General features: G+C 33.8%; 1 protein-coding gene across 11 annotated transcripts in view; it reads right to left on the bottom strand.

The window, feature by feature from the left end:
- Positions 1-26485, bottom strand: part of TANC2 (tetratricopeptide repeat, ankyrin repeat and coiled-coil containing 2) — a 357151-nt gene that overhangs the window by 307486 nt on the left and 23180 nt on the right. For 6 of the 11 annotated variants that reach the window (XM_079905961.1, XM_079905962.1, XM_079905963.1 and 3 more), the window contains exons 1-2: positions 22425-22773; positions 17059-17152 (exon numbers count right to left, since the gene is read on the bottom strand). In XM_079905961.1, coding sequence (XP_079762087.1) covers positions 17059-17152; positions 22425-22529 — 199 coding nt within the window. In that variant the 5' untranslated portion in view covers positions 22530-22773. Of the gene's footprint in view, positions 1-17058; positions 17153-22424; positions 22775-26485 lie in introns of those variants that run through there. The other 5 variants (XM_079905957.1, XM_079905960.1, XM_079905964.1 and 2 more) reach the window with 3 other exon arrangements.

The following is a 26485-nucleotide window of genomic DNA, read 5'->3' as shown; positions in this document are numbered from 1 at the left end:
AGGAAACACCACTAATTTTTAAAATAAACAAAACCCATAACTAGGTTAGTAAAACAAAGTGGTGGACTCCTCTGGTTGCCTACCCAACCCCTTCTTTCACACTAACAGAATCCCAATTTTATTTTTGGTATTTGCTTCAAGGGAGGCTGGTTCTCTCCCTAGCCTCAGAGCCAAACTTTAATTAGTAAATGAATCTTAAGAACATCAGCTGCAATTCCATTAATTGGTATAAGAAAGGTTATGTGTTAAAATTTGGCCAGTGGGACGAGAGGCAAATGCGAGAGAGAGAGAGAGAGAGAGGTAGCTTTCAGGAAAGTTTTTCTCAATCTTAAAGATGGACCCAAGAAAGGGGCAGCTGTTCTACAAGTCTTTGAACAATGCTGTGTGTGGATATACAAGTTGAAAGTACAGCAGTCCTCGCACAGCTATGCAAGGATAAGCCTGAGAAGAATAACCAAAATTCTAAAAATGGCAGGGCAGAAAGCTGGAAAGAAATTGGGTCCTTGATGATGTTATCGAGTTTCAGAATTAATTTATCTATAATCACCACACCTCTGAAATTCTTTATTATGTGAACTAATAAATCCCCTTCATATCTCAGTCATTGTAAATTGGATCTTTGGTAATTCTAACCACTCTGTTACAAGAGCAAATAAAAATGACCAGGGAAATGACTATAGAATCTAATCAAATTTAAATTTTAACATAAAATTATTATTTCCTCTAGAAATCTCAAATTTAATAAATATGGAACAGAGGTACTGAGTTTAGATGTTAAAATCTTTCTTTACTTACCAGTTTAAAATCCTGCAATGGCTCACTTGAGGCTTTAAGGATATAATCTGAACTCTTTAGCTGGGCATACAAGACACTGCATTAACTGATGTGTGATTAACTGTCCATTTTTTTTTAAGCAATTTTCTAACTCACCCTAGGTTCCAGGAATCGAGAATTCTTGTAGTTGCTAGAATGCACCATATAGTCTCCTATCTTCGTCTACTGGCAAATGAGACTTTCTCTATGTAGACCCCTAACGCATACTTATCCTTAAAGTTCAACTTGCATTCTCTTCTCCTCCCTGCCTCTCGCCCAACTGCTGTCACTGTTGGTTTAGCAAGCTCTCTCCTCTATTAGACTTTGAGTTCCCTGGGAGTAGCAACTGTTTCCAACATGTATCACAATGACTGATACACAGTAAACACTAAAAATATCTTTGTGGAATGATTTAATGAACCACATTTGGGGGCAGTCATAAGTTCCTTCCATTGCAGTACTGGATGATGCAGATTTATAAAATATATCCATCATCACATCAAGTTCTATCAAACAGCACTATTTTAAAGGGTTAATTTGTTTTAAAATGACTCAAAACCAGTTTTATCTGACTTTTAAAAGAATAACAAAACATAAGACAAAATAATGTCATAACTTTTTAAGAAAATTCATGCTATGTGACAAACATTTATTATGAAACAATGACCAAGGATAATAAAATGGATAAGAGATGTCTCTGTTCCCAATAACATTCGTGGTCTGATCAGACTATTACCTAAATGCTTTACAATAGCCATAAATGATATTTACCATTCCTAATCAAACCTATAGGCGCCCTAAAATAAAATCTTCAGTGAGCAAAAAGGAAATCATCCCACAATTTTCACATATTACACATATTTCACATTAATGTAGACTAATGTATGAGTGTTTCATTAAAGTGTTTAATATAGTGCAAAAAACGTAATATTCGATAAATGCATGCTAAATCTGAATCAACTTTATGCAGAGATGAACAAAGTATTTTTCTAAGTTTTATATCTTTATGTACATATACCACAGATTCATCTGAGGAAAGTAAAACCATATTTGTTACAGAAATAAAATTAGTATCATAGTTATAAATTATCAACTCACAATGTATAATTGGTACCCATATTTAAAATGTTTTCATGACAATCAATCAGAAAAAATGAGAGAGCAAAAAAAAAATCAGAGAGCAAAAATGCATGCAATTTAAAATAAAATCTCTCTCAACTACCAAAAGAAGTCACCAAACTCTTGGCTACTTTCTGCTTTGATACAACCATTAGCAACTTAAGATCTGTTAAAAACTGACCTGCTACTTCAAAGAAAATACATTTAGTAGTGTTCAGATCTCAATTTAGACTTAATTCCGTTACTAATTGTCTCATTTACTCAGAGACAGCAACATATGAAGAGTGAGAATTCAATTGCTTCTACTCCTATGGCTGTCTACTAGCTATAGATACTTGGGAAAGTCTTTTTATCTTGGGCAAGTCTTTTTATCTCTCATCAGTAAAATGGAGTGGTGTTTGCTATACAGATTAAATGAGGTAGTAACACGTTAAAGTCTTTTCCTTTTGTGAACCACAGAACACATGTAAATGTAAGGTAACTGTTACTCAATACATTTTTATCGAAGACAAGATATTTAACCAAATAACCTCTTACATTCTCTTTCAATGAAATATAGATATATAAATGTAAATATAATGACAGTATGAACTGATGGAGAGTAAAAAGGCAGTGAGCATTTCTTACCCTTAGGATAGTTAAACTGTATTAGGGAAGCCTTTCTAGAAAGTTTATATGCAATAAAAGGCATTACATTATTAAGTTTCACATTAGGGATAAACACTACAGTACATGAGACACAAGAGTGATCACTGTGAACCTGAATAAGATATAAGCTGGACTTTAATGATTGACTGGGTAGTATTTAAAGAGGTGACTTAAGTATAAATGGCAAGTTTATTCCAGACAGGGTGAATGTCATGATCAAAGGGTCACAGAAAATACAAAGCATTAAGAAGATCGACTTGGATAAAGTAGAAAGTTTCTGAGTAAGAGTTATAGGGAATAAGGCTAGAGAAGTTAGGTAAGGTCAGGTGCCAAGCTAAGAATTTTCTAATTAAGAAAATTAATATGGCAGCAGGATGAGAGTAGGGCAAGTGCTGGTGAGTCAGAGAAAACAGTATATTTATTCATTCGTTCAACAAATATTTATTGATCTACTAATTTCCAGGCACTATTCCTGATTCTGGGAATAATACAGTCAATGAATCTGTAAGACTTACTTTTATGAAGGAATGCAAACAATAAACAAAACCATGCAAACAAAGTAAAATACCTCAAAGAGTGATATGTGCAAAAAAGACAGAAAGGGTAACTGGATGTAGTTTGAATGTGGTGGGGACTGAGAAGGAAGACTGGTGAGGAGACTGAAAAGAAAGACCAATGACTATTAAAAAAAGAAAGCTGTATGCATGTGAGGGGCAGATGGTACACGGGAAATCTCTGTATCTGTCCCTCAATATTGCTATGCACCTTAGTGGTCTAAAAAAAAAATCTATTAAAAAAAAAAAAGGAGGAGAGTGGGGAGGCAGGCAGTGTTTATATTATCAAGGGCTCTATAAGCTTTTTTTTTTTTTTTAACATTTATTTATTTGGCTGCACTGGGTCTTAGTTGTGACATGCAGGATCCTTTAGTTGCGGCATGCAGGCTCTTCGTTGCAACATGTGGGATCGAGTTCCCCGACCAGGGATCAAACCGGGGCCCCCTGCATTGGGAGTGCGGAGTCTTAACCACTGGACTGCCAGGAAGTCCCAAGGGCTCTATAAGCTTAGTGAAAGACTTCAAACTTTATTCTAAAACCTACTGAAATCTATTGCAGGGTTCTAAGATTAGGACTGATATAATACGATGAAGTTGATTTAAGATCACTAAAGCCATTTACTAAGTCAAAGCATGGGCAGTAAGAGGAAGACTGGTCTACCATAGGCAAGTACACCTGAAATAACACAATATTATAAATCAACTATACTTCAATAAAAATAAATTAAAGAAATAAATTAAAAAATAGAAAGAACAAAAATATGGGAAAAAAGAGAAATCAGCGAATTTTTTTAACGACTGTGTGAACTGGCTTGACAGTATAGAACGGGGACCATCACATTTGTCCAGAATGGGCCAAACAGTAAATATTTTAGTCTCTTTCCCAACTATAGAATGCTGCTTTTATAGAATGAAAGCAGACACAGACAACACATAAACAAATGATTATGGCTATGGCCACATAAAATTCTACTTATAAAAGCAGGTGGTAGGCCAGATGTAGCCTGGAGGCCATGGTTTGTCAACTCCCGGTATAAAAAGTGAAGGAACCCCAAATTCAAAGCTAGTTCTCCCTGTCCACTGATACTCCACACAAGACTTCTACCAAATTCAGGGAGGCAACAATCCGGGAGACTGGAAGCTTGACAATAATGTTGAGCAAGATCTCATAATGAGATGATACTTAGATCCCAGAGTCCTGCTAAAGGGAGAGGACTGACATACACACAGAACAGGCCTCAACCTAGACATCTGAAACACATGTGAACTGAGACAAACTAAACTGCAACCTAGCCCTTATCCACCTCAACCCTCCATCAGATCCAAGAGAGCAGACCCTCACCACAGCTGTCTTACATAGGAAAAAGCTTTCCCTCTCTACATGTTGATGAAAATTGAATTAACTATCAAGTTAAGAAGAAAAAAGAGAATTTTCTTCAAGCCAAACTGAGGATTATAACCCAGGAAGCAGATGCTCAGAAGCTCTGAGAACTGTTCCACCTGTTAGAAGTTGAAGGCATAGTCATATACATTTCTGAGACAAAGGATCATACATCAAAATGATATACTGATTTTACATAAAGTTCACCAAGGATACACGGTGCAGGTAAACATGTACAAAGCGAACAGCAAGGCACCATGACCCCTACAGAGCTGGGAAAGAACACTATTCTTTTAAAAAATTACATTGCTAGTGTCAGAAGGAAGAAAAAAAAATTTACCTTTACAGTTGAGCAGGCACTCCCACCCTTGAGGAGCTCTGGGTAATGTGTAATGCAGATGCACACTGCGCATTAGGGAGGGAGAAGGCCCAAACAAACACAGAGAGGGAATTTTATGTTTATTTTTGCTTGTCCTGCCTTAAAATATGAATTTTATTTCATCAAGGGAAAAATATTATTTACTCTAGCCTCTACAGATCTTTTAAACACAATGTCTGATAAACAACTGAAAAATGAGATGTGTGAAGCAGCAAAAGAATTAACAGAAGCAGATACACATCTGACCTAAATGCAGGACTTAGCAGACACATCAGCTATTAAACTATTATTTTTGGCTATTATGTAAAAGTAAAAAAAGGAGGTTAAAAACAGAAAAAACAGATGAAAAGATTAAAAATTTCAACAGAGAAATGAACTATGTTTAAAAGAACCAAATGAACATTCTATAACTGAAAAACACTATCTAAATTAAGAATTAACTGACTGGGCTTAAAAGCTGACTGGACTCAGCAGAAAAATATTAATAAACCTGAAGTCAGGCCAACATAAATTAACCAAAGGGGGAAAATTACCAAAAAAAACAAAGAAAAAGAACAGTTTGAGATGCATTAGGTAATATCAAACAATTTAACGTACAAACTAAAGTTCCAAAACACAGATGAAAAAAGGATAGAAGAAATGCCTTAAGAAATAATGACTAAGGTTTTCCACAACTGATGAAAGACATCAACACTTAGACTCAAGAAGCTCACCAAAATCCAAACAATATAACAGAAAGAAAAGCATACACCTAGGTATATCATAGCCAAATGCTAACAGCCAAGATAAAGCAATTTTTTAAGCAGCCATACTAAATAAAATAAATAAATAAATCACATTTCATTCAAAGGCAAAAACAATGAGAACGACTGCCAACTTCTTATCAGAAAGAAAAAATAACAGAACAACATCTTTAAAGTGTTGAAAGAACTGCCAATCTAAGATTTTATACCCAGGGAAAATATCCTTCAAAAATGAAGGTAAAATTAAAACATTATGAGAAAATGAAAGCTGAGGTAATTCACTGCCAGTGACCTACACCTCAAGAAATGCAAAGGAAGTTCTGCAGGGTGAAAAAAAAATATCCCAGATAAAACACCATTTTATAAGAAGGAATGAAGAATACTAGAAGAAGGAAATATATGGGTTAATTTTTTTAAGACATTTAAAAAGCACCTTAAAGACTAATGACTACTTAAAGTAACAAATGTATTGTGGGATATATATCAATACTACAGTGGAAGTAAAATATAGACAACAAAAAGTGGGATATAAATAGAATTAAATATCCTAAAGTCCTTACAGTGCTCACAGAGTAGTAGAATAAAATTTGAAGTTAAACCATAAAAAGTTAAAGATGCATATGGTAATCCTTTGCACAGTCTCTTTTTTAGAAAATCCAAGAAGGCATAGCTAAAAGGCCAAGAAAACAGAATTTAAAATATTTCATAAATTCTAAAAATGACAGGGAACAGGGGAAAAAAAAGAACGAGGAACACATGAATGCAAAAGAAACAAAGAGCAAGATGAAAAACTTAAACCAAATCACATCAATAGTTATATAGTCAATGTAAATGGACTGAATATACCACTTAAAAATAGAAAATCAGATTGGATTCAACAACAAGACAAAACTACATATTTACAACAAGAGATACACCTTAAATACAAAATCTAGATAGACTTAAAGCCAAAGTATCAGAAGCTCAACTAAGCAAAACATTAACATACAGTAGTTAAAAAAAGCAGTAAAGTTTACTTAATAAATATAGCAAACTTTGTCCTATAAAAAGAAAATACATTTTGTTTTCTAGCATCCATTAGATAGTTATAAGATCTGATCAAAATACAGCCAAAAAGACCCCCAAAAACAAAAAAGCAAAACCCTCAATGTTTTAAAGCAAAAGTTGGCAAACTTTTTCTCACAGGGTCAAATCATAAGTATTTCGAGAGTGTGGGCTACACAGTCTCTATCACAAATGGGTGTGACTATGTTCCAGTAAAATCATACTATGTAAAAAGTTAATATTGAGAACACTATATATCAAAATTTATGGAATACAGTATAAGCTATATCATAGAAAATTCATAATGTAAATGAGAAGAAAAATAAAATTAGTAAAATCAAGAGTTGAATCTTTTGAAAAAGCTAATAAAATAGATAAGCCTCAAAGCTAAGAGACAGAAAATATAAAAACATTCAATATTAGGAGAAACTGAATTAAACTCAAATGAATACAATATTTATAACTTTATACAAATAAATTCTAAAATCTCAATGAAATGGACATTTTCTAGGAAAATAATAAATTATCCAAATTGCCTAAAGGAAACTTAATTACACTGATGAAAATAAAATAGAAAATACTGTCAAAAAACTACCTAAAAAACCCCCAAAAAGCTCAGGCTAGCCATTTTTATGTCTGAGTTCCACTGAACTTTCAAGGAATAAATAATTTATATGATACATGAAGCACTGTAAAAGATGAAACCATGACAATTCATCTTGTAAAGTTAGCAAAACTCAAACAACTCTGAATAAATAGGATAAAAATAAAACTGGAAATAGAGGTGAAAACATGAGTGCAAGTGTATGTGTCTATCTGATGAGAAGTGCTATTAGTTTAATTGCTAAACCACTACAAATACCTGAAATATAAATAAAACCAGTCAAATCAGATATGTTTCAAAATGCAATTTCAAGGCTCTCACCACTTTTTTCACTCTCCAGTCATGTTCATTTTCATAGCCCACCACCGAATAAGAATCCTTCCTCTTTTTAACACAGCCACACTCTGTCACTTCCTCTAATGACTTTTCCCCTCAAGTTCTATGACAGCCTATCTTAATTGGCAAGGACAAACGAATTTCATAAAGAGTAAATATCTCAACTGACAAACACAAATTGGGCAAATAGACGGGCAGAGAACAGAAAGGGAAACAGCAGTCAATAATGACAGGTTTGGGTTTTATTACAGAAGATGCTATAGCTCTACAATTAAATAAGTAAAATCCTTTCCTCATATTAAACAGGAGTATGTTTTCTAACCAAATTTGTTAGAACAGGGTACAGAAAAGGTAAAAACCCTTGAAAAGCTTATGCCGTAATTTCATGGTTTACTAATGAAATAAAACTTAATGTCCCTGGAAGGAAAAAGATATTTTTATAGCAAAATATATTTACATGAATGCTATGGTACATATTTCTTTGAACATTTTATTATGAACATTCACTATTCAGACAGCAATGAAGATTTTAATTAATTTCAATGCCCAGTTGGTGGTGGTGAGGAGGGCGGAGGGAACGCCAATAACAAATGCTTCTAACAAAGTGCCCTATTTTCACAGACGGACTGATTTTTGCTCATGAAGTGGTTAAAGAGAAATTAACTCAAACTCAAATATCAAGCAACCAGTACACTACCCAGTACTTAGTGATTAATGAATAAACATCTGTTGACAGAAATGAAATCATGATCTATAGAAGTAAAACAATAAACTGGACTTCATAAATATTAAAAACTTTACAAAAGACCCTGCTAAGGGGATAGAAAGACAATCAACAGGCTGGGAGAAAATACTGGCAAACAACATATCTGACAAAGGCTAGAATATATAAAGAGCTCTCAAAACTTAATACACACACACACACACACACACACACACACACACGCAAACACACACACAGCCCAGTTAGAAGACAGCCAAAAGACATGAAGAGATGTTTCACCAAAGAAGACATACAGAAGGCAAATAAGCACATGAAAAGATGATCAGTATCATTTAGCCACTAGGGAAATGAAAATTAAACCACAATGAGGTACCAATACACACTTATCAAAATAATTAAAATTAAAATAGTGACAACACCAAATGCTGGCAAGGATAAGGAGAAACTGGATTACTTACACACTGCTGGTGTGAATGTAAAATGGTACAGGCACTCTGAAAGAGATGGCACTTTCTTTAAAAACTAAACATGCAACTAAAGTATGTCCTGGCAACTGTACCCCTGGACATTTACCCCAAAGAAATGAAAGCACATCTTCACACAAAACCCTGTACATTTCCCCATATGACCAGCAATTCCACTCCTAGATATATTCCCCCCAAAAACTGAAAACAGAGACTCAAACAGATACTTGTATGACAATGCTCAGAGCAGCATTATTCCAATGGAAATAACCCAGTGTCTATCAACAGATGAACCGATAAACAAAATGTGGCATACACATACAAAGGAATAGTATTCAGTCATAAAAAGGAATGAACTTCTGATACATGCTACAACAGGAATGAACCTTGAAAACATTATGCTAGGTGAAATAAGCTACATACAAAAGGACAAAATAGTATGATTACACTTACGTGAAATATCTAGAAAAGGCAAATTCACAGAGACAGAAAGATTCGAGGTTATTGGGGCTGGGAAGAGGAAATGGGGAGTTACTGCCTAATGGGTACAGAGTTCGTGCTTGGGGTAGTGAAAAATTTGGGGAAATAGTGGTGGTGGTTACATAACATGGTGAATGTAATTAATGCCAATAAATTGTACAATTAAAAATGGTTAAAATAGAGCTTCCCTGGTGGCGCAGCGGTTGGGAGTCCGCCTGCCGATGCAGGGGACACGGGATCGTGCCCCGGTCCGGGAGGATCCCACGTGCTGCGGGGCGGCTGGGCCCGTGGGCCATGGCCGCTGAGCCTGCGCGTCCGGAGCCTGTGCTCCGCGGCGGGAGAGGCCGCAACGGTGAGAGGCCCGCATACCGCACAAAAAAAAAAAAAGGTTAAAATAGTGAACTTTATGTTATATATATTTACCACAATAAAAAACTTAAAAAAAATCAGTCCGTGGCCTATGATACCAGTGCAGTGCCTAGCAAGAGACCATTACAATAACTAACAGCACAGGATCCTCACAGAAAACAATTCCTGCCTGAGATGAGCTTACAAACAAACTTAGAAAACACATCGGAAATGATCCACCATGAACAAGTCACAAAACATCACAGAAGAATCAGTGCCCCAAGCATTAAAGGTAATACAATGATGCCAGAAAACATAAGCTCTAACACCTCCATTCTATCCCTAGTTTAAGTCTAAATCAAAGGCAACCTCTGGCTGTTCTCAAATTTAGAATGTATCTTTTGGTCATAATGGCATTTGTGTCCTACAATGTGCTGGACAGCGCCACAAAATGAAGTGGCAATAATGCTCTTGCCTCAGTAATGCCATGGTTTTCTTTGCTCTCTTTCCTAGACATATGTCTAGCCTAAGTGCCTATGTAACCAAGTATTTATAGCTAGTTTTAATATCTTGTTAAGTCATACCCTGACCAAAATCAATTATTCCTTTTCATACTTATTTTCATTTATTCTTCCATAGAATTGTTTTTGTGTTTTTTTTTGCGGTACGCGGGCCTCTCACTGTTGTGGCCTCTCCCGTTGCGGAGCACAGGCTCTGGACGCGCAGGCTCAGCGGCCATGGCTCACAGGCCTAGCTGCTCTGCGGCGTGTGGGATCTTCCCGGACCGGGGCACGAACCCTTGTCCCCTGCATCGGCAGGCGGACTCAACCACTGCGCCACCAGGGAAGCCCTTCCACAGAATTTTAAAGTTATTTTACCCAACTGAAAATGAACCTGCTGTTTCCTGAATGGAAGAAACAAATTTATGTGTAAATCCAGAAGCACGATATGTTTTTCCATTTGTCCAAGTCTTACACACTTCAATAAGGTTTCTTGTCAAATCTATTCCTGAGAATTTAATGGCTGTTATCATTGTGAATGTAATTTTTTTCTCATTTACATTTCTAATCAGGAAATATTGGTAGGGATAAAAGTGCTAACCACCTTGCCAAATTACATTATTATTTCTAGTAAATATTTACTGGATTCTCTGGGGTTTTTACCTAGCTTAAAAATAAAAATGACACTGTCTTGTCTTTTCCAATATTTATATTAGTCACTTTATTTTCTTGTCTTTATTGTATACTAGAACCTTCCAAACAATTTTGGAAAAGAGTGGTAACAGGAGAAATCTCTATCATGTTTCTGTTTTAATGAGAATGGCTGATCCATTTCTTTGTTTAGAATGATGCTGGCTGTTGGATTTGGTGAATACTCTTTATTACATTTAAAGTATCCTTTTTCTATTTTAATGCTTTTAATGGCTGCTTAGATATATAAAATGCTGTTTCAGAATATAATGATATGATAATGTGGTTTTAAATTTTTTTTCTAAGTAAAAAACTTACATTGATTTTCTGATATAGAAACGTCTTTGCATTCCTGGAACAAATTCTACTGTTGTAGTACACAATCAGGAATTATTTATATTTAACTATAAGTTTTACTTACTTTGCTCACTTTTCTTTCTGCATCTCCTTCTTTCCTCACATTTATTTTTTATTTTGGTAGAAGACAGCCTCAAGATATTTTTTTTCTCCCAATGGCTGCGTTATATTAAGGGTACTATACTTCCTGAGTTCTTGAATATCTGAAATTGACAGTATTTTGCCCCCCTCATACTTGAATGATGGTTTACCAAAACAATGATACAATGATACCAAATAGTGGCATTAGTTATATCAAAGAAACATATTGGAACTTTTACTAATTACTTGCATGATTTTAAATAATAAAAACAACAGTTAAGAAAAATATAAATAAACATTTAATTTTTAGGAAACATAAAAACACACATGATTTCTTTATAACTCATAATTCAAAAGAGCCACACAGTTGTCTTTTCACAAAGCAAGAGTTCCAAGTCCTACGTACCTCAGAAACAATTTTCACATCATAAAACTGAATTAAGCTATAAAATTCAAAGCTGATATTCACATATCCTTAGAGGGAAAACTTTGCCTGAGAAAATTCATTTGTTATTACTTGATATAAAATCTATTTCTGTTAAATATTTATGTAGTGCCCCACACAAGAGTTGAGATCAACTATTTAAAGGACAAATTAGAACAGTCAATATCCTTTATTACAAGTGCTTTTCAAACTAAAAACTAAATTGGTTCCCTAAAACAAAACAAAACAAATGATTATGCCATGAGAAAACTTACCTTACTAATTTTAAAAATAAGCCATGGGCCAAAAGTTAATATAAAGAATAAAGTACCCACCCAATTATTCATTAATGATTAAAGAAAAAAACTGTAATGATGAAAACATTAATGATATCATCCCATAAACACACTCTTTCTTTTAATATCAAATTTATTCTTGCTTTGGAATTCTTGTCCTAGAGAACATTTGAAAAAAAATACTGCTTCTCTATAAATTCTTGCCATATAGAATACAAATCACTATTTTTATAACTACTCTAACTTACAACTACTCTAAATTATAAACATTTTACATGAAAAGCCATGGAGAAGAATAAACACTAGAATAAGACCCCCCGAAATCATTACTGACATAATTAAATACCTAGTAAATCAAAATAATAAGCTTTAATAATACAGTAGAACCTTGACATATATGGATTTAATAATATGATTGCTACTAAAGCAGTAGTTACTCAGAAGTCTAGGATACAATAATTTGTGATTTTGCTAAAGCACAAATTTGGTGCCTACCTCTAATAAGGGTAGTATGTGGAAATAAATCACACCTGGTACTCAGGGCAAAAAGTCTACCCAGCATCTGCATCTTAATATGGCTTCACTGTTTTCTACTAGTTATTTTATATGGATTAGTTGTTGTGAAGTGACAGAAAATCCTACTCCTGGTGTCAAAAGTAAACAACTGTAGGTGTCTAAGGAAATCATAGTTGTTGACCAGAAAATAAATTTTGGATAAACCATTTCTTTAAGTGACAAATGTGGAGGCAGCTTGGATCTCTGACATGTATGAGTTACTCTGCGTGTGTGTCTTTCAAAAAGTGACCAGTGGGGTGACATCAACTATTATTCGTCTTCTGCTAAATCCAGTTAATGTCTGGGGAGATGCAATACCTAAATGCAATGTAGTTCTCTGGATTCAATTCTGGAACACAATGAGGAGTTTAATGAAAAAGCTAATGAAATCCAAATAAAAGTGTGGAGTTTAGTTAACAGCAATATACCAATGTTGGTTTCTTAGTTTTGACAAATGCACCATGGTAATATAAGATGTAACAGTTGGGAAAATTAGGTAAAGGATATACAGGAATTCTCTGTACTATCTTTGCAACTTTTCTGTAAAACTAAAATTAACCCAAAATGAAAAGTTCATGGAAAAAAAAAAGAGGAATAGGAGGAAATAAAATTATATTAGTAAAAATCAACAGAAACAGACACATTTAGAGTTAGACAAAAAAATATAGATATAAATATAGTAGGTCTATATTTATAAAAGATAAAAGACAAGATTGAGAATAGTACTGACAAAGAACAGAAAAAAATAAAAACCTAATGGTGTCTACCTGCAGACTGTTTTTAAGTTGAAAGGGGAAAATTAGGATCTACATAGCAGAGAAACTGGACAGTACACTGATTTGGTCATCAAAATCACTAATGAGTGACAGATGGACATTATGTGCCTCCAGCTGTGATAACCCAAAAAGAAAAGAACGTATGTAACATTCAGACCACAGAAACATACCCTGAATCTAATCATTAAAAAAAATCAGAACAAATATAAAATTAGGAGCATTCTAGTTATTCATCAAGCATGTCAAGAAAGGCTGAGAAACTGTTTTGAATTAAATGAGAGTAAAAAGACATAACAAGTAATATAATACCTTATTCTAGACTGGATCTTGGAAAGGAAGAGGGAAAATTCTTTTTTTAAAAGTTACTAGGTAAACTGACAAAATTTGGAGAATAGATGGTAGATTGGATAAAAGTATTATATCAATCTTAAACTGCCTGAGGTTGATAACTGGACTGTGGTATAAAAAAGAATTTCCTTAAGAAATACCCGTTGAAATTTTTAGGAGTAAAGGGGCATGATGTATTTAACCCACCCTCAAGTGATTTAAAAAAGAGTGAGTGAGAGAGAAAGGGTGAAGTAGGGGAGAAATGGAGACACTGTGCATGTGTACTTATAGAGAGAGAATGATGAAACAAGTGCGGTGAAAAGTTCATGAATCTGTGCAAGGGTATATGGAGTTCTTTGTACTACTGCTGCAACCTTTCAGTAAGCTCAAAATTATTTCCAAATTTTGGGAATTCCCTGGAGGTCCAGTGGTTAGCACTCTGTGCTTTCACTGCCAAGGGCCTGGGTTCAATCCCTGTTCGGGGAACAAGGATCCCACAAGCCACACGGCGTAGCCAAAAAAAATTAATTAAAAAAAATTATTTCCAAATTAAAAAAAAATTTAAAAAGCAAATGGAAGTTCTAGAACTGAAATATACAAAAACTAAAATTAAGAACTGAATGTGGTTAAGAACAGATTATATACCAATGGAAAGTGAATCAGTGAACTATAAGATAGATAAAAAGAAAATATGCAGCATAAAGTATATAGAGACAAAAGGATAGAAAGAGAGTGTAAGAGACATAGATGACATGCATGTAGTCTATCAAATGCATAACTGGAGTCCTAGAAAGAAAGGAGAAAGAGAAAAAGGGGAAAAAAATAAAATTTGAAGAGATAATGAGTAATAGCTTTCCAAAACGGATGAAACTCATCAAGCCACAGATTCAAAAAACCCTACAAACATAAATAAATAGAAGAGAAACAAAGACAGATTAAAAAGAAAACCACTCCTAGGCACATCAATGTAAATGTAGAAAACTAAAAACAAAAAAGAAAAACATCAGATTGCCTTTAAAGAGGGAGCAATTAGACAGTTGACTTTTCACCAGAAATAATTCAAGAAGCCAGAAGACAATGAACAATATTTCAAAGTGCTGAAAGAAAATAACTGCCAACCTATAATTCCACTCCCAGCAAAAACATCCTACAAAAAATAAAGGCAAAATAAAGACACTTTCAGATAACTAAACGCAAAGTAAAATCACCACATCAAGATCCCAACTAAAGGAAATTTTAAAGGGTGTTCTACAAACAAAAAGAAATTTGGTGATCCCATCTAGAAAGTGAAGGAAGCAGGAGGGAACAAATATCAATAAAAATGTCAAATACATGAATAAACCCAAACAACAGTGACTACATAAAACAATAATAATGTCTTGTGGCATTTAAATAAATATAGGTGAAAAGATTCTAAGGCTCTTCCATTGTCCAGGAAGTGGGTAAAAGTACAAATTGATACCAAACTTTGATTGATGTTTTAATCTTTAAGCTAACCACTGAATGAATTATAAGAGTATATAATCTCCAAGTCAATAAGGAGAGATATGGAATATAAAAAATCTTTTGATCAATCCAAAATAAAGCAATACAGGAGAGAGAAAAAGCACAGAACAGTCAGGACAAGCACAAAACACACAGCAATATGTTATATTTAAACCCAAATATATCACTGGTTGAATTACTATAGACGAACCAACATCTCCCTTAAGAGAAAAACTTGTCTGAATGAATAAAAAAGGAAAATTCAACTATGTGCTATTAACAGTATAAACATATATATATGTTGAAAATAAAAGAATGGAACAAATTATACCTTATAAATACTAATCAAAAGAAAGCTAGTACAGCTATACTAACATTAGACAAAATCAACTTTCAAACAAAAGGCATTATTAAAAATCCAGGGCTTCCCTGGTGGCACAGTGATTGAGAGTCCGCCTGCCGATGCAGGGAACACGGGTTCGTGCGCTGGTCTGGGAAGATCCCACATGCCACAGAGCAGCTGGGCCCATGAGCCATGGCCGCTGAGCCTGCGTGTCCAGAGCCTATGCTCCGCAATGGGAGAGGCCACAACAGTGAGAGGCCCGCGTACCGCCAAAAAATATATATATATATAGAGGGACATTTTGTTATGGTAAAACAGTTAATTCACCAGGAAGATATAGTAAGTCTAAATTTCAATGCATCTAATAAGATATCTTTCAAATACAGACAATTCTACAATCATAGTGTGAGATTTAATCACACCTTTCTCAGTAAATAATTTAAAAAAAATAAGTTAGAATATAAAACGTTTGAGGACTACCATTAACAAAAACTGACCCACACTACACCCAACAACTGCAGAATCCACATTATTTGGTGCATCTAGAACATTAGACTAAATTGATCATATGCTGAGCTGTAAGGGAAATCTCAATAAATATGAAAAGAATAAAATACAGGATAGGTTCTCTGATAAGAGTACAAATAAGGTAAGTTAATAATAAGATAACCAGGAAATCATCAACTGTTTGGAAATTAACAATTATACTTTAAATACCTATGGATCAAGAAGAAATCACAAAGAGAGCTAAAAAACATTTGAAGAGAATGATAATGAACATACTACTTATGAAAACTTGTAAAATACATAAAAATTAGGAAATTGAAAAGATTAAAAGGATATAATAGCAACAAGGACATACTGTATAGCCCAGGGGATTATACCCATTATCTTATAATAACCTATAATGGAATATAACCTGAAAGAATACTGAATCACTATGATGCACACCTGAAACTAACACAATATTGTAAATCAACTATACTTCAATTAAAGAAAAGAATATGATAAATACCAACAACCCATTTGCAGAAAACAAACATTTAGTACATTAATCTTCAACATTTCTCCCAAAAAAGTATCTATACAGTTTTGGTTTGTTTTTACCTTAAAAGCCTAAGAATTACACTCTTGTTATTTTTAAAAAATCTTTATTTTAATGACTAGAAAAATGTTCAACTTATATTTCACTTTCTGTATAACCCTTTGAGGACAGTTTCTATTATTTTTAGTCTCATTCCCCAAAGAGTATCTAGGACTGAAATAATTTTACATGTTAATTCAAAAGTAAATTTAGGTCTAGAAAGTCTTTAATACATAGTTCACAGAAGCATTATACCCTCATATATCAGAAATAAATATTTTTCTTTCATTAACTCTTCCTTTACCTGACTATTCCTGATGAGTGTTCATCAAGTGTTCCTCTTAATAAAGAGTCTGACAGCCTATAGGAATGTACACTTTCTTTTTTTCTAAATTAAATAAGCTATTTAATAAATATATAAAGTGTTGTAGCACTAATTCAGATCCCTAAGAAAACTTTCTTTTCTAAAACATCACACAGAATAAATGTAGCAGAGTCACTCACCACTTGATCTATTCTTACGACTTGATTTCCCTCCAGTAAGAAGCATCTTGAGACTATTCCGAAACATGGTTGTGCTATTCTGGTATTCACAAAACTGTAAAAGAAAATGTGGGAAAACATTAGAAAACTTGGTTTTCTATTCAAAATACTATTAAGAATTAATTTTAAATGTGCTATAAGGAATTAACTACTCTGTTTAAATATATAGTACAGAAATTTTAACTACATGAGAGAAACATTTATTTAAATAATTTAATTTAATTAAACATTTATGTTGTTTCTTAAAAATATACTATAATACTTTGAGTACCCTAAGAGACAAAGGTAGACATCACTGAGGGTACACAGAAATAGAAAACAATTAGGTTGCTATAAATACAGTTTACCCTTCCACCAAGCTCTCCATTTCTTGGACAATTGTCCCATATGCTCAATACACACACCCAAAGTTTAAGAGTTCAGAACTTAAGAACGGATGCCTATTTCCCATTGGTCAAGCCAGAATTCCATCTCATGAGACTACTAATATACATGAGTACATCAGTATACAGATATACTACTAACCTCTTTATGTCCCGCTCCTATCAAAGGAAAATCCTGCTGACTGTGCTTTGGATTATGTCCTCTCTCACCTCAAGAACTTTTATCTAAAAGTCATCTTCCTTTTCTCTCTCACGCAGCTTTAATTTTTTTCTCTCTACTGAATCATTCCAGTCATAACATAAACATGCTAGTACGTCCTAACCAAAAACAAGTAAGTAAGCCCCTCTCTGTACTCCCACAAGGACCAATTACTGCTCCTATATCCTTGCTATGCACAGCAAAATTTCCCAAGTGTCAGTACTCGGCACCTGCAGCAGACTGAACAGAGCAAATGTGAATTAGAACAGAGGTTAACAGAAAATCTCCAAACCAAAGCACAGAGAAATTAAAGGTTGAAAACTACAGAAGTGTATGAGAGGCATATGGAATCCTCTGAAAGGTTCTCACATACATATCATTGAAATCCCAGAAAAAAAGAAAGAAAAAATAAGAAAGAAACGTTATATGAAGTGACAACAATCAAGAATTTCCTAACACTGATGAGACATAAAGCCACATCTTTAAGCAGCTAGGGAAAAAATAACCACACTGAAAGAAGCAACAATCAACAGACTGAGCGATAACTTTGAATAGAAATGCTGAATGGCACAAGACAATGGAATGACTGCTTAAAATTTTTGAAAGAAAAGAGGTGCTAATCAAGAAATCTATTCACAGTTTTAAATGTTTTGAAAAATGAAAATGAAATAAAGGTGATTTCAGAACAAAAACAGGAATTTATCAGTAAAAGAAATACTAAAAGGGAGTTCTTCCAACAGAAGGAAAATAATACTAGAAAAAAACATAGAAATGCAAAAAGGAAGAGCCATAGAAAAGTAAGTATATTGGCAAATATGAATGAACTATAATTGTAAAAAAATATAACATTACTAATTTGCTAAGTTTAAAATATATAGAGATTTTAAATGCATAACGACAATGACAGAAAAGTGAGGAGTGGGGTAAACGAAGTTAAAGTGTCCAAGATATCTGTCTACATTGTGCAGGAAGTGGCAGAAGTAATAATTTACACTAGACTGCAACAACTCAAAATTCATGTAGTAATTTCTAGGATAGCCATTAAAAGCTAACTGAGGTGAGAAAAAGAATGATTAAAATATCTGACTGAACCAAAGAAGGTAAGAAGTGAGAGAAAAAGCACGGTACCTGCGGATAAAATATAAAATAAATAGTATGTTGGTAGCTTTAAACTTAAATTATATCTGTTATTATGTTAAATACTCTACTAAAAGACTATTTATGGACACAGAAAGAGTAAATATAAAATGATGAGAAAAGATATACCACAAAAAAATCAATTAAAAAGAAGCTAGCATAGCTATGCCAATATCAAAGTAGACAAGGCAAGATATTTCTTAATAATTAAAAAGTCATACCAACAAGAAGATACCCTAATTCTAAACCTCAATGGACCCAACAACAAAGCTTAAAAATATATAAAGCAAAAATATCCAAGACTAATAGATGATACAGACAAATCCGTAATCACGTGGGAGACTAACACACATTTGTCAATAGCTACAAGATCAAGCAGACAAAAAATTCACTTAAGATATATTGATAGACGATTTGAACTACATAATTAACCAACTAGACTTACAAGGTATATGTATAGTACACTCTTCCAAATAAAAAGAGAATACACAAACTATACACAAAACATATACCAAAATGGACCATATGCTGGGTTATAAAGCAAGTCTCAATAAATTTCAAAGCACTGAACTCTTTAGGAGTATATTCTCTGACTACAACGCAAATTATTACAAGTGAATAATTTTTAAAAATTGAGAAAATCCCCTACTGCTTGAAAATTAAGTGATGCACTTCTAAATAACCCATGAGTCAAAAAACATAAATAAATCACAATGGAAATTTTAAAAAATTTGCAATGAATGATAATGAAAAAATGACTTAGGGAAACATATGGGATGTTACTAAAGCAATGCTTATAAATAAATGTATACCTTAAATGCAGTATTAGAACAGAAGGGTCAAAATCAATAGCTAAACTTCTATCTCAAGAAGTTCAAAAACTAACAGCAAACCAAATCCAAAGGAAGTAAATGGAAAGAAACAGTAAAGAGTAAAAATGAGTGAAGCAGAAAACAAATCCAAAATGGATAAAATCAACAAAGTCAAACACTGGATTTCTGAAAAGCAGCAAAATTGAAAAACCTAGTAGCAGGGCTGATCAAGAAAAACAGATGGAAATTACCAATATCAGGAATGAAATAGGGGACATCATTTCAGATACTAAAGCCTTTTTCTAAATAGGAAGATATACGAACAACTTTACACCAAATTTAACATTTTACATGAAACAAATTCTTTGAAAAATACAACTTAATGAAACACAAAGTTGAGCAGAAAATCTCAACTAGCTCTATCTCTATTAAAGAAACTGAATTTATCAAAACTTTTCCCACAAAGAAAAGTACCGGGCCAGACTATTTCACTGGTGAAGTCTGGCAAACATTTAAGAGTAACACCAATCTTATAAAAATTCTTTAAGAAAATAAAAATAATACTTCCCAACACATTTTAAGAGGGCAACATGATCTTAATCACAAAATCTAACTGATTATAAGAAAAGACAATTACAGATTACATACCTCATGAACATCGACTCAAAAATCCTTAACGAAAGACACTGAAAACTACAAAAGGTTGCTTTAAAAAGAATTAAAGAAGACCTAAATAAGTAGAGACAGAGGCACACCTCGGAGATATTGTGGGTTTGGTTCCAGACCACTGCAAAAAAGTAAATACTACAATAAAGTGAGTCACACGAATTTTGGTTTCCCAGTGCATATGAAAGTTATATTTACTCTATACTGTAGTCTATTAAGTATGCAATATCATTATGTCTGAGAAAACAATGCATTATATATACCTTAATTTTAAAATACTTTAATGCTAACCATCACCCAAGCCTTCAGCAAGTTATAGTGATAACATCAAAGATCACTGATCACATACAGAAAATAAACTAGTGGTTACCAAAGGGGACAGGCAAATTAGGGGTATGGGACTAAGACATACAAACTACTGTGCATAAAATAGATAAGCAACAAGGATATATTGTATAGCACAGGGAATTACAGCCATTTCTTGTAGTAACTTTTAATGGAGTACAATCTGTAAAAATATTGAATCACTATGCTGTATATCTGAAACCAATATAATATTGTATAAATCATACCTCAATTTTAAAAAAGATCATTGATCACAGATCACCATAACAAATATAATAAAAAATGAAAATGTCTGAAATATTGCAAGAACTACCAAATTGTGTCAGAGACATGAAGTGAACAAATACTGTTGGAAAAATGGTGCCAATAGACTTGCTCAACTCAGGGTTGCCACAAATCTTCAATATGTAAAAAACACAATATCTGCAAGGCACAGTAAAGTGAAGCATAGTAAAACAAGGTATGCCTATATACTATGTTCACAGATCGGAAGGTTCAATATCGTTAAACTGTCAATTCTCCCTATATTGCTCTAAAGAAACAATACAATCTCAACCAAATTCCAGCAGGCATTTTTTGTGTGTGTAAATTGAGAAGCTGATTCTAAAATGCATATGGTACTGCAAAGAGCCTAGAACATCCAAAGCAATCTTGGAAACTACCAAAAAAAGCTAAAGCACTTATAAGACCTGAAATCAAGACTTAACTCTATAAAGCTCCAGTAACTGTGACAGTACAGTACTGTCGTAAGATTCATCAAATAGATCAATGGAACAGAATAGCTAGTGTAGAAAAAGACCTATACTTAATACCGTCATTTGTTTTCAACAAAGTCATTAACGGGTAAAGGAAAGTCTTTTCAACAAATGGTGGTGGAACAAATATATATCCATTTCTTAAAACTTAACCTTGATCTGTGTCTCACACTATACATGAAAATTAATTCAAAGTAAATCAAACATCAAACATCACATAAATGCTAAACTCATAAAGCTTTCAGAAGAAAACACAGGAGAATATCTTTATTATTTAGAGCAGGCAAAGGATTCTTAGACACAGCAAGTAATAACCATAAAAATTCATTAAAATGTAAAAAAAACATCTGCTCATCAAAAATAACATTAAGTAAATGAATAGACAAATCACAAACTGGGAGAAATTATGCACAAAACATATATCTAACACAAATAAACATCCAAGATATATAAAAAACACCTACAACTCAATAATAAAGAGACAATTCAATTTTTAAATGGGTAAAAGATTTGAATAGACACTTTAAAAAAAAAGATATATCTTCTTTTTTAACACACATATAAAAGGAGCTCAACATTCTGTCATTGGGTAAATACAAATTACAACGAGCTACCTCTATATTCCCACCAGAAGAGCTAATTTTTTAAAGCCTGACAATATCAAATATTGACCAGGATGGAGAGCAACTGAAATTCTTAATACATTGTTTTAGGAGTATAATGATACAATTGCTTTGGAGAGTTTATTATAAAACTAAGCATATACCTAACATATGACTCCACCCCTTACATATTTACCCAGGAGAAATGAAAACATATGTACTTAAAAAGACTAGTACAACAATTTTCATAGCAGCTTTATTCATAACAGCCAAAAACTAGCACAGGTGCCCATCAACAGGAAGATGGATAAACTGTGGGATCTTCTTACAGTGGAATACTACTCAGCAATAAAAAGGTATGAACTATTAATATGTTCAACAACACAGATAAATCTCAAAATATAGTATGTTGAGTGAAAGAAACTTACATTAAAATGTATGCAGTTGGGCTTCCCTGGTGGTGCAATGGTTGAGAATCTGCCTGCTAATGCAGGGGACATGGGTTTGAGCCCTGGTCTAGGAGGATCCCACATGCCGCGGAGCAACTAGGCCCGTGAGCCACGACTACTGAGCCTGCGCGTCTTGAGCCTGTGCTCTGCAACAACAGAGGCCGCGATAGTGAGAGGCCCGCGCGCACCGCGATGAAGAGTGGCCCCCGCTTGCCACAACTAGAGAAAGCCCTCGCACAGAAACGAAGACCCAACACAGCAAAAATAAATTAATTAATAAAATGTATGCATTAATATATGGTAAGAAAAAAATCAGAATAATTGTTGTCTCTTAGGAATAGATATGAGAATTAACTGAGAAAAGGCATGAGTAAATTTTCCAGTATGATGGCAATATTCCGTATCTTGAGGGAGCTTGGGATACACATATGCATACATTTGTCAAAACTCAGCCAATGTTCACACCAGATTTATGCATCACATTGCATATAAATTTTACTTCAGAAGAAAAAAGTAAGAAAATATTCAACTTTACTTAATGATATTCATGCTTAAATATTTAGAGGAAAGCATACTGACATATCCAATTACTTTGAAATGCATTAAAAAAATAAGACAAAATGATGGATGGATAGAGGGAAGTGAAGGCACACATGTAATAAAGCAATTATAGCAAAATGCTAACACAAGATTCTAAGTAGTAGATATACATATGTTAAATGTAAAATTATGTTAAATATCTATATGTTTGAATTTTTTTATATGAGGTAAAAACACACTGCCACAAAAGAAACTCTAGGCCCAGATGATTTCAAAAATTTAAGGAAAAAATAATATCAATCTTACACAAATTGTTCCAGACCGCAGAAGAATAGGAAGCATTTCCAAACATGTTTTCTAAAGACAGCATAAGCTTGATAACAAAAGTCAACAAGGTTGTTACAGGAAAGAAATGTTACAGACCTCTTTTGCCACAAGTACAAAAATTCTAAACAAAATATTGGCAAAATCAAATCTACCAATATATAGATCAGGACCAAGTGGTGGTTTAATTCAGAAATGAAAAATAATTTAACACATGAAAATCAATATAATTTACCATGTAACAAAATAAATCATATTATCAATAGATGAAACAAAACCAATTGATAAAATTCAACATTCATTCATTATTTTTTTAAAAACTTACACAAAACAGTAAAAGAGAAGCTCTTTAATATCATAAAGTGTATCTTTTAAAAAGCCTATAGAGGAACTCCCTGGTGACGCAGTGGTTAAGAATCTGCCTGCCAATGCAGGGGACGCAGGTTCGATTCCTGGTCCGGGAAGACCCCACATGCCACAGAGCAGCTAAGCACGTGCACCACAACTACTGAGCCTGCGCTCTAGACCCGGTGAGCCCCAACTACTGAGCCCACGAGCCCCAACTACTGAAGCCTGCGCACCTACAGCACATGCTCCGCAACAAAAGAAGCCACCACACTGCAACAGAGAGCAGCCCCCGCTCGCTGCAACCAGAGAAAGCCCGTGCGCAGCAATGAAGACACAACGCAGCCAAAAATAAATAAATTTATTAAAAAAAATAAAAAGCCTATAGCAAACATCATACTAAATGGTGAATGACTGCAAACATTCCCCGAGACTGAAGAATGTGACCACCTATTATCACTACTTGCACTTAACATGGCCCTGAAGGTCTTAGCCAGTACAAATAGCTAAGAACATGAAATAGAAAGTATAAAGAATGAGAACAAAAATGCCACTTTCACAAACAGTATGATTACTTAGAAAACCTAAAAGAATTTATAAACCATTAGAATTAATAAGTGAATTTAGCAAGGTCATTAGATACAGTGTAAAACAAGATTTAAGGTGAACATCAAAAAATAACTTATTCTGGGCTTCCCTGGTGGAGCAGTGGTTGAGAGTCCACCTGCCGATGCAGGGGACATGGGTTCGTGCCCCGGTCTGGGAAGATCCCACACGCCGCGGAGCGGCTGGGCCCGTGAGCCATGGCCGCTGAGCCTGCGTGTCCTGAGCCTGTGCTCCGCAACGGGAGAGGCCACAACAGTGAGAGGCCCGCGTATCGCAAAAAAAAATAAATAAACTTATTCTTTTTCCAGTGAAGATAAATATGGTGATGAATCCTAAAAATATTTCAAGCATTTATGAAATATTCCTTTTATATATGCACTTGAGAGCCATTTTTAGGGTTTCTGCCCCCTAATCTTACTTTAAGAGACTATCTGAGAAGTAAAAGTTCCAAGCTTGATAAGTACTTACTTCACTAATATTTGAAAGACTTAAAAAATTTGTTTTATATGTAGGGATATATAAAAAATATATTTCATGCTTTAAAACATACCATGAAATTTAAATAGCAAACTTTAGAATTCTTAAATTTATATTTTCTTAGAAGAGAATGAACAACTATTTTCTTATATATCAGATTCTCTGCGTGTGTACAAGTGAGAAAAATACATATTATGTAAAATATTATACACATATGATTTCATTTAGTCCTCATCAAAACCTCCTTAAGACAGGTAGTATTTGCTTCATTTTAAAGAAAAGGAAGCTGAATTAAAGAAAAGCAAAATAGCATGTCCACAGTTATACAGCTAATAAATGCTTAAGGTCATATTTGAACCCATGCTCTTTGTCCTCCTCCTCAGTGTCTCTTCTTAAATAAGAAACGCTTAATAAATCTATTTAAAAGAGCTGAAACTATGAAATTTCTAAATCTAGCTTTCCAAATTAAAACTCCCAGAAGCAGTATTCCATTTGGTTCTTGTTTTTAAAATACGTTTATTTATCTTTTTGTGGCACTACCACATACTTATTTTACCTTACTCTAGTAAATTTTTTTTTTAAAGTACTGCTACAGGTTGGCATTAGTCTTTGCAAATGCATCAAGAAAAATTATGACAAAACTCATTTGGGGGTGGGGGGAGAAAAGATATCCTGCTTTAGTGGACACTATGATGTCCCACCCAGATCCTCATTACAGGATCAGTGCATCCGTCCCTCCAGGTGTTACTATTGGCTGAGAGCTGGTCCCCCTTCACCAGACAACTGCTCTAGACTGACTAGAGCCACCAATGACTCATTAGTGCAGGAGTACAAAAGACCAGCTCCTTTTAATTCAAGGAGGGCAACTCTGTGATTTATGCTCCAAAGCCCTCACCCATCTCTTTCTATTCTTTATTTTTCTTCAAATACTGATCTCTAAATGATGTATTATATACCTGTTTTTTTTTACTGTCAGTTCCCCCACTAGAATATAAGCTTCACAAGGGTATGAAAGCTGCTTATTTAACTCACTGCTGCAAGCCCATAACTGGAGAATAATGCCTGGTAAACAGCAGGTACCAAATAAATATTTACTAAATTAATCAATTAATTTCTTTAGTTTGTATATCACTGTCCAAATCGAATCTCTTGTAGAGAAATCTGATCTTACTCTTTTTATCCTCGATGCCTAGCTCATAGGAGGTTCTCAACACTTCTTAAATTAGTAAATAAATCAATGAATAATTGAGCAAAGACTTGATTAATCAGAGTATTAACTTGGTAAAGAGGTAAACAGATATAATATAAGTAAGCTTCAACAGACAAAAACAGGTTATGAACTAACTAGAATAATGAAGACTAAAATGATTGTGCGTCAGAGAAGGGTACAGAAATTTTAGTCAAGTCCAAATTTTTATCTGAGGAAAAATCAAGAAAATTCTAGACATACTTCAAACTTCTGCCTAACTCAGACCTTACTGCTATATATGTATAGTTCTTCAAAGTTTCAAAAGGAAAAAAAGTATAGGCACAGATTTTTATTAGAAGAAAAATGAATTATTGCTTAAAATTTACTAAAACTAGGAGTAAAAAAGAATAAAAATTTTATATCTAAAAATAAGCCAAGATAACATTCTACAGTTAATTTAAGTAAAAATGATGACAGGTGAAATAAATTAATTATAATGATAATCACTTTTTGAAGTATAGAGGGGTTTTTTTGGTCTTTGGTAGTCCTAAAACATTTT

This window comes from Stenella coeruleoalba (genome assembly GCF_951394435.1).
Source record: "Stenella coeruleoalba genome assembly, chromosome: 19".
NCBI classification, from domain to species: Eukaryota; Metazoa; Chordata; class Mammalia; order Artiodactyla; family Delphinidae; genus Stenella; species Stenella coeruleoalba.
Note: the sequence above shows the minus strand (reverse complement) of the source record. Positions and strands in the feature narration are given on the sequence as shown.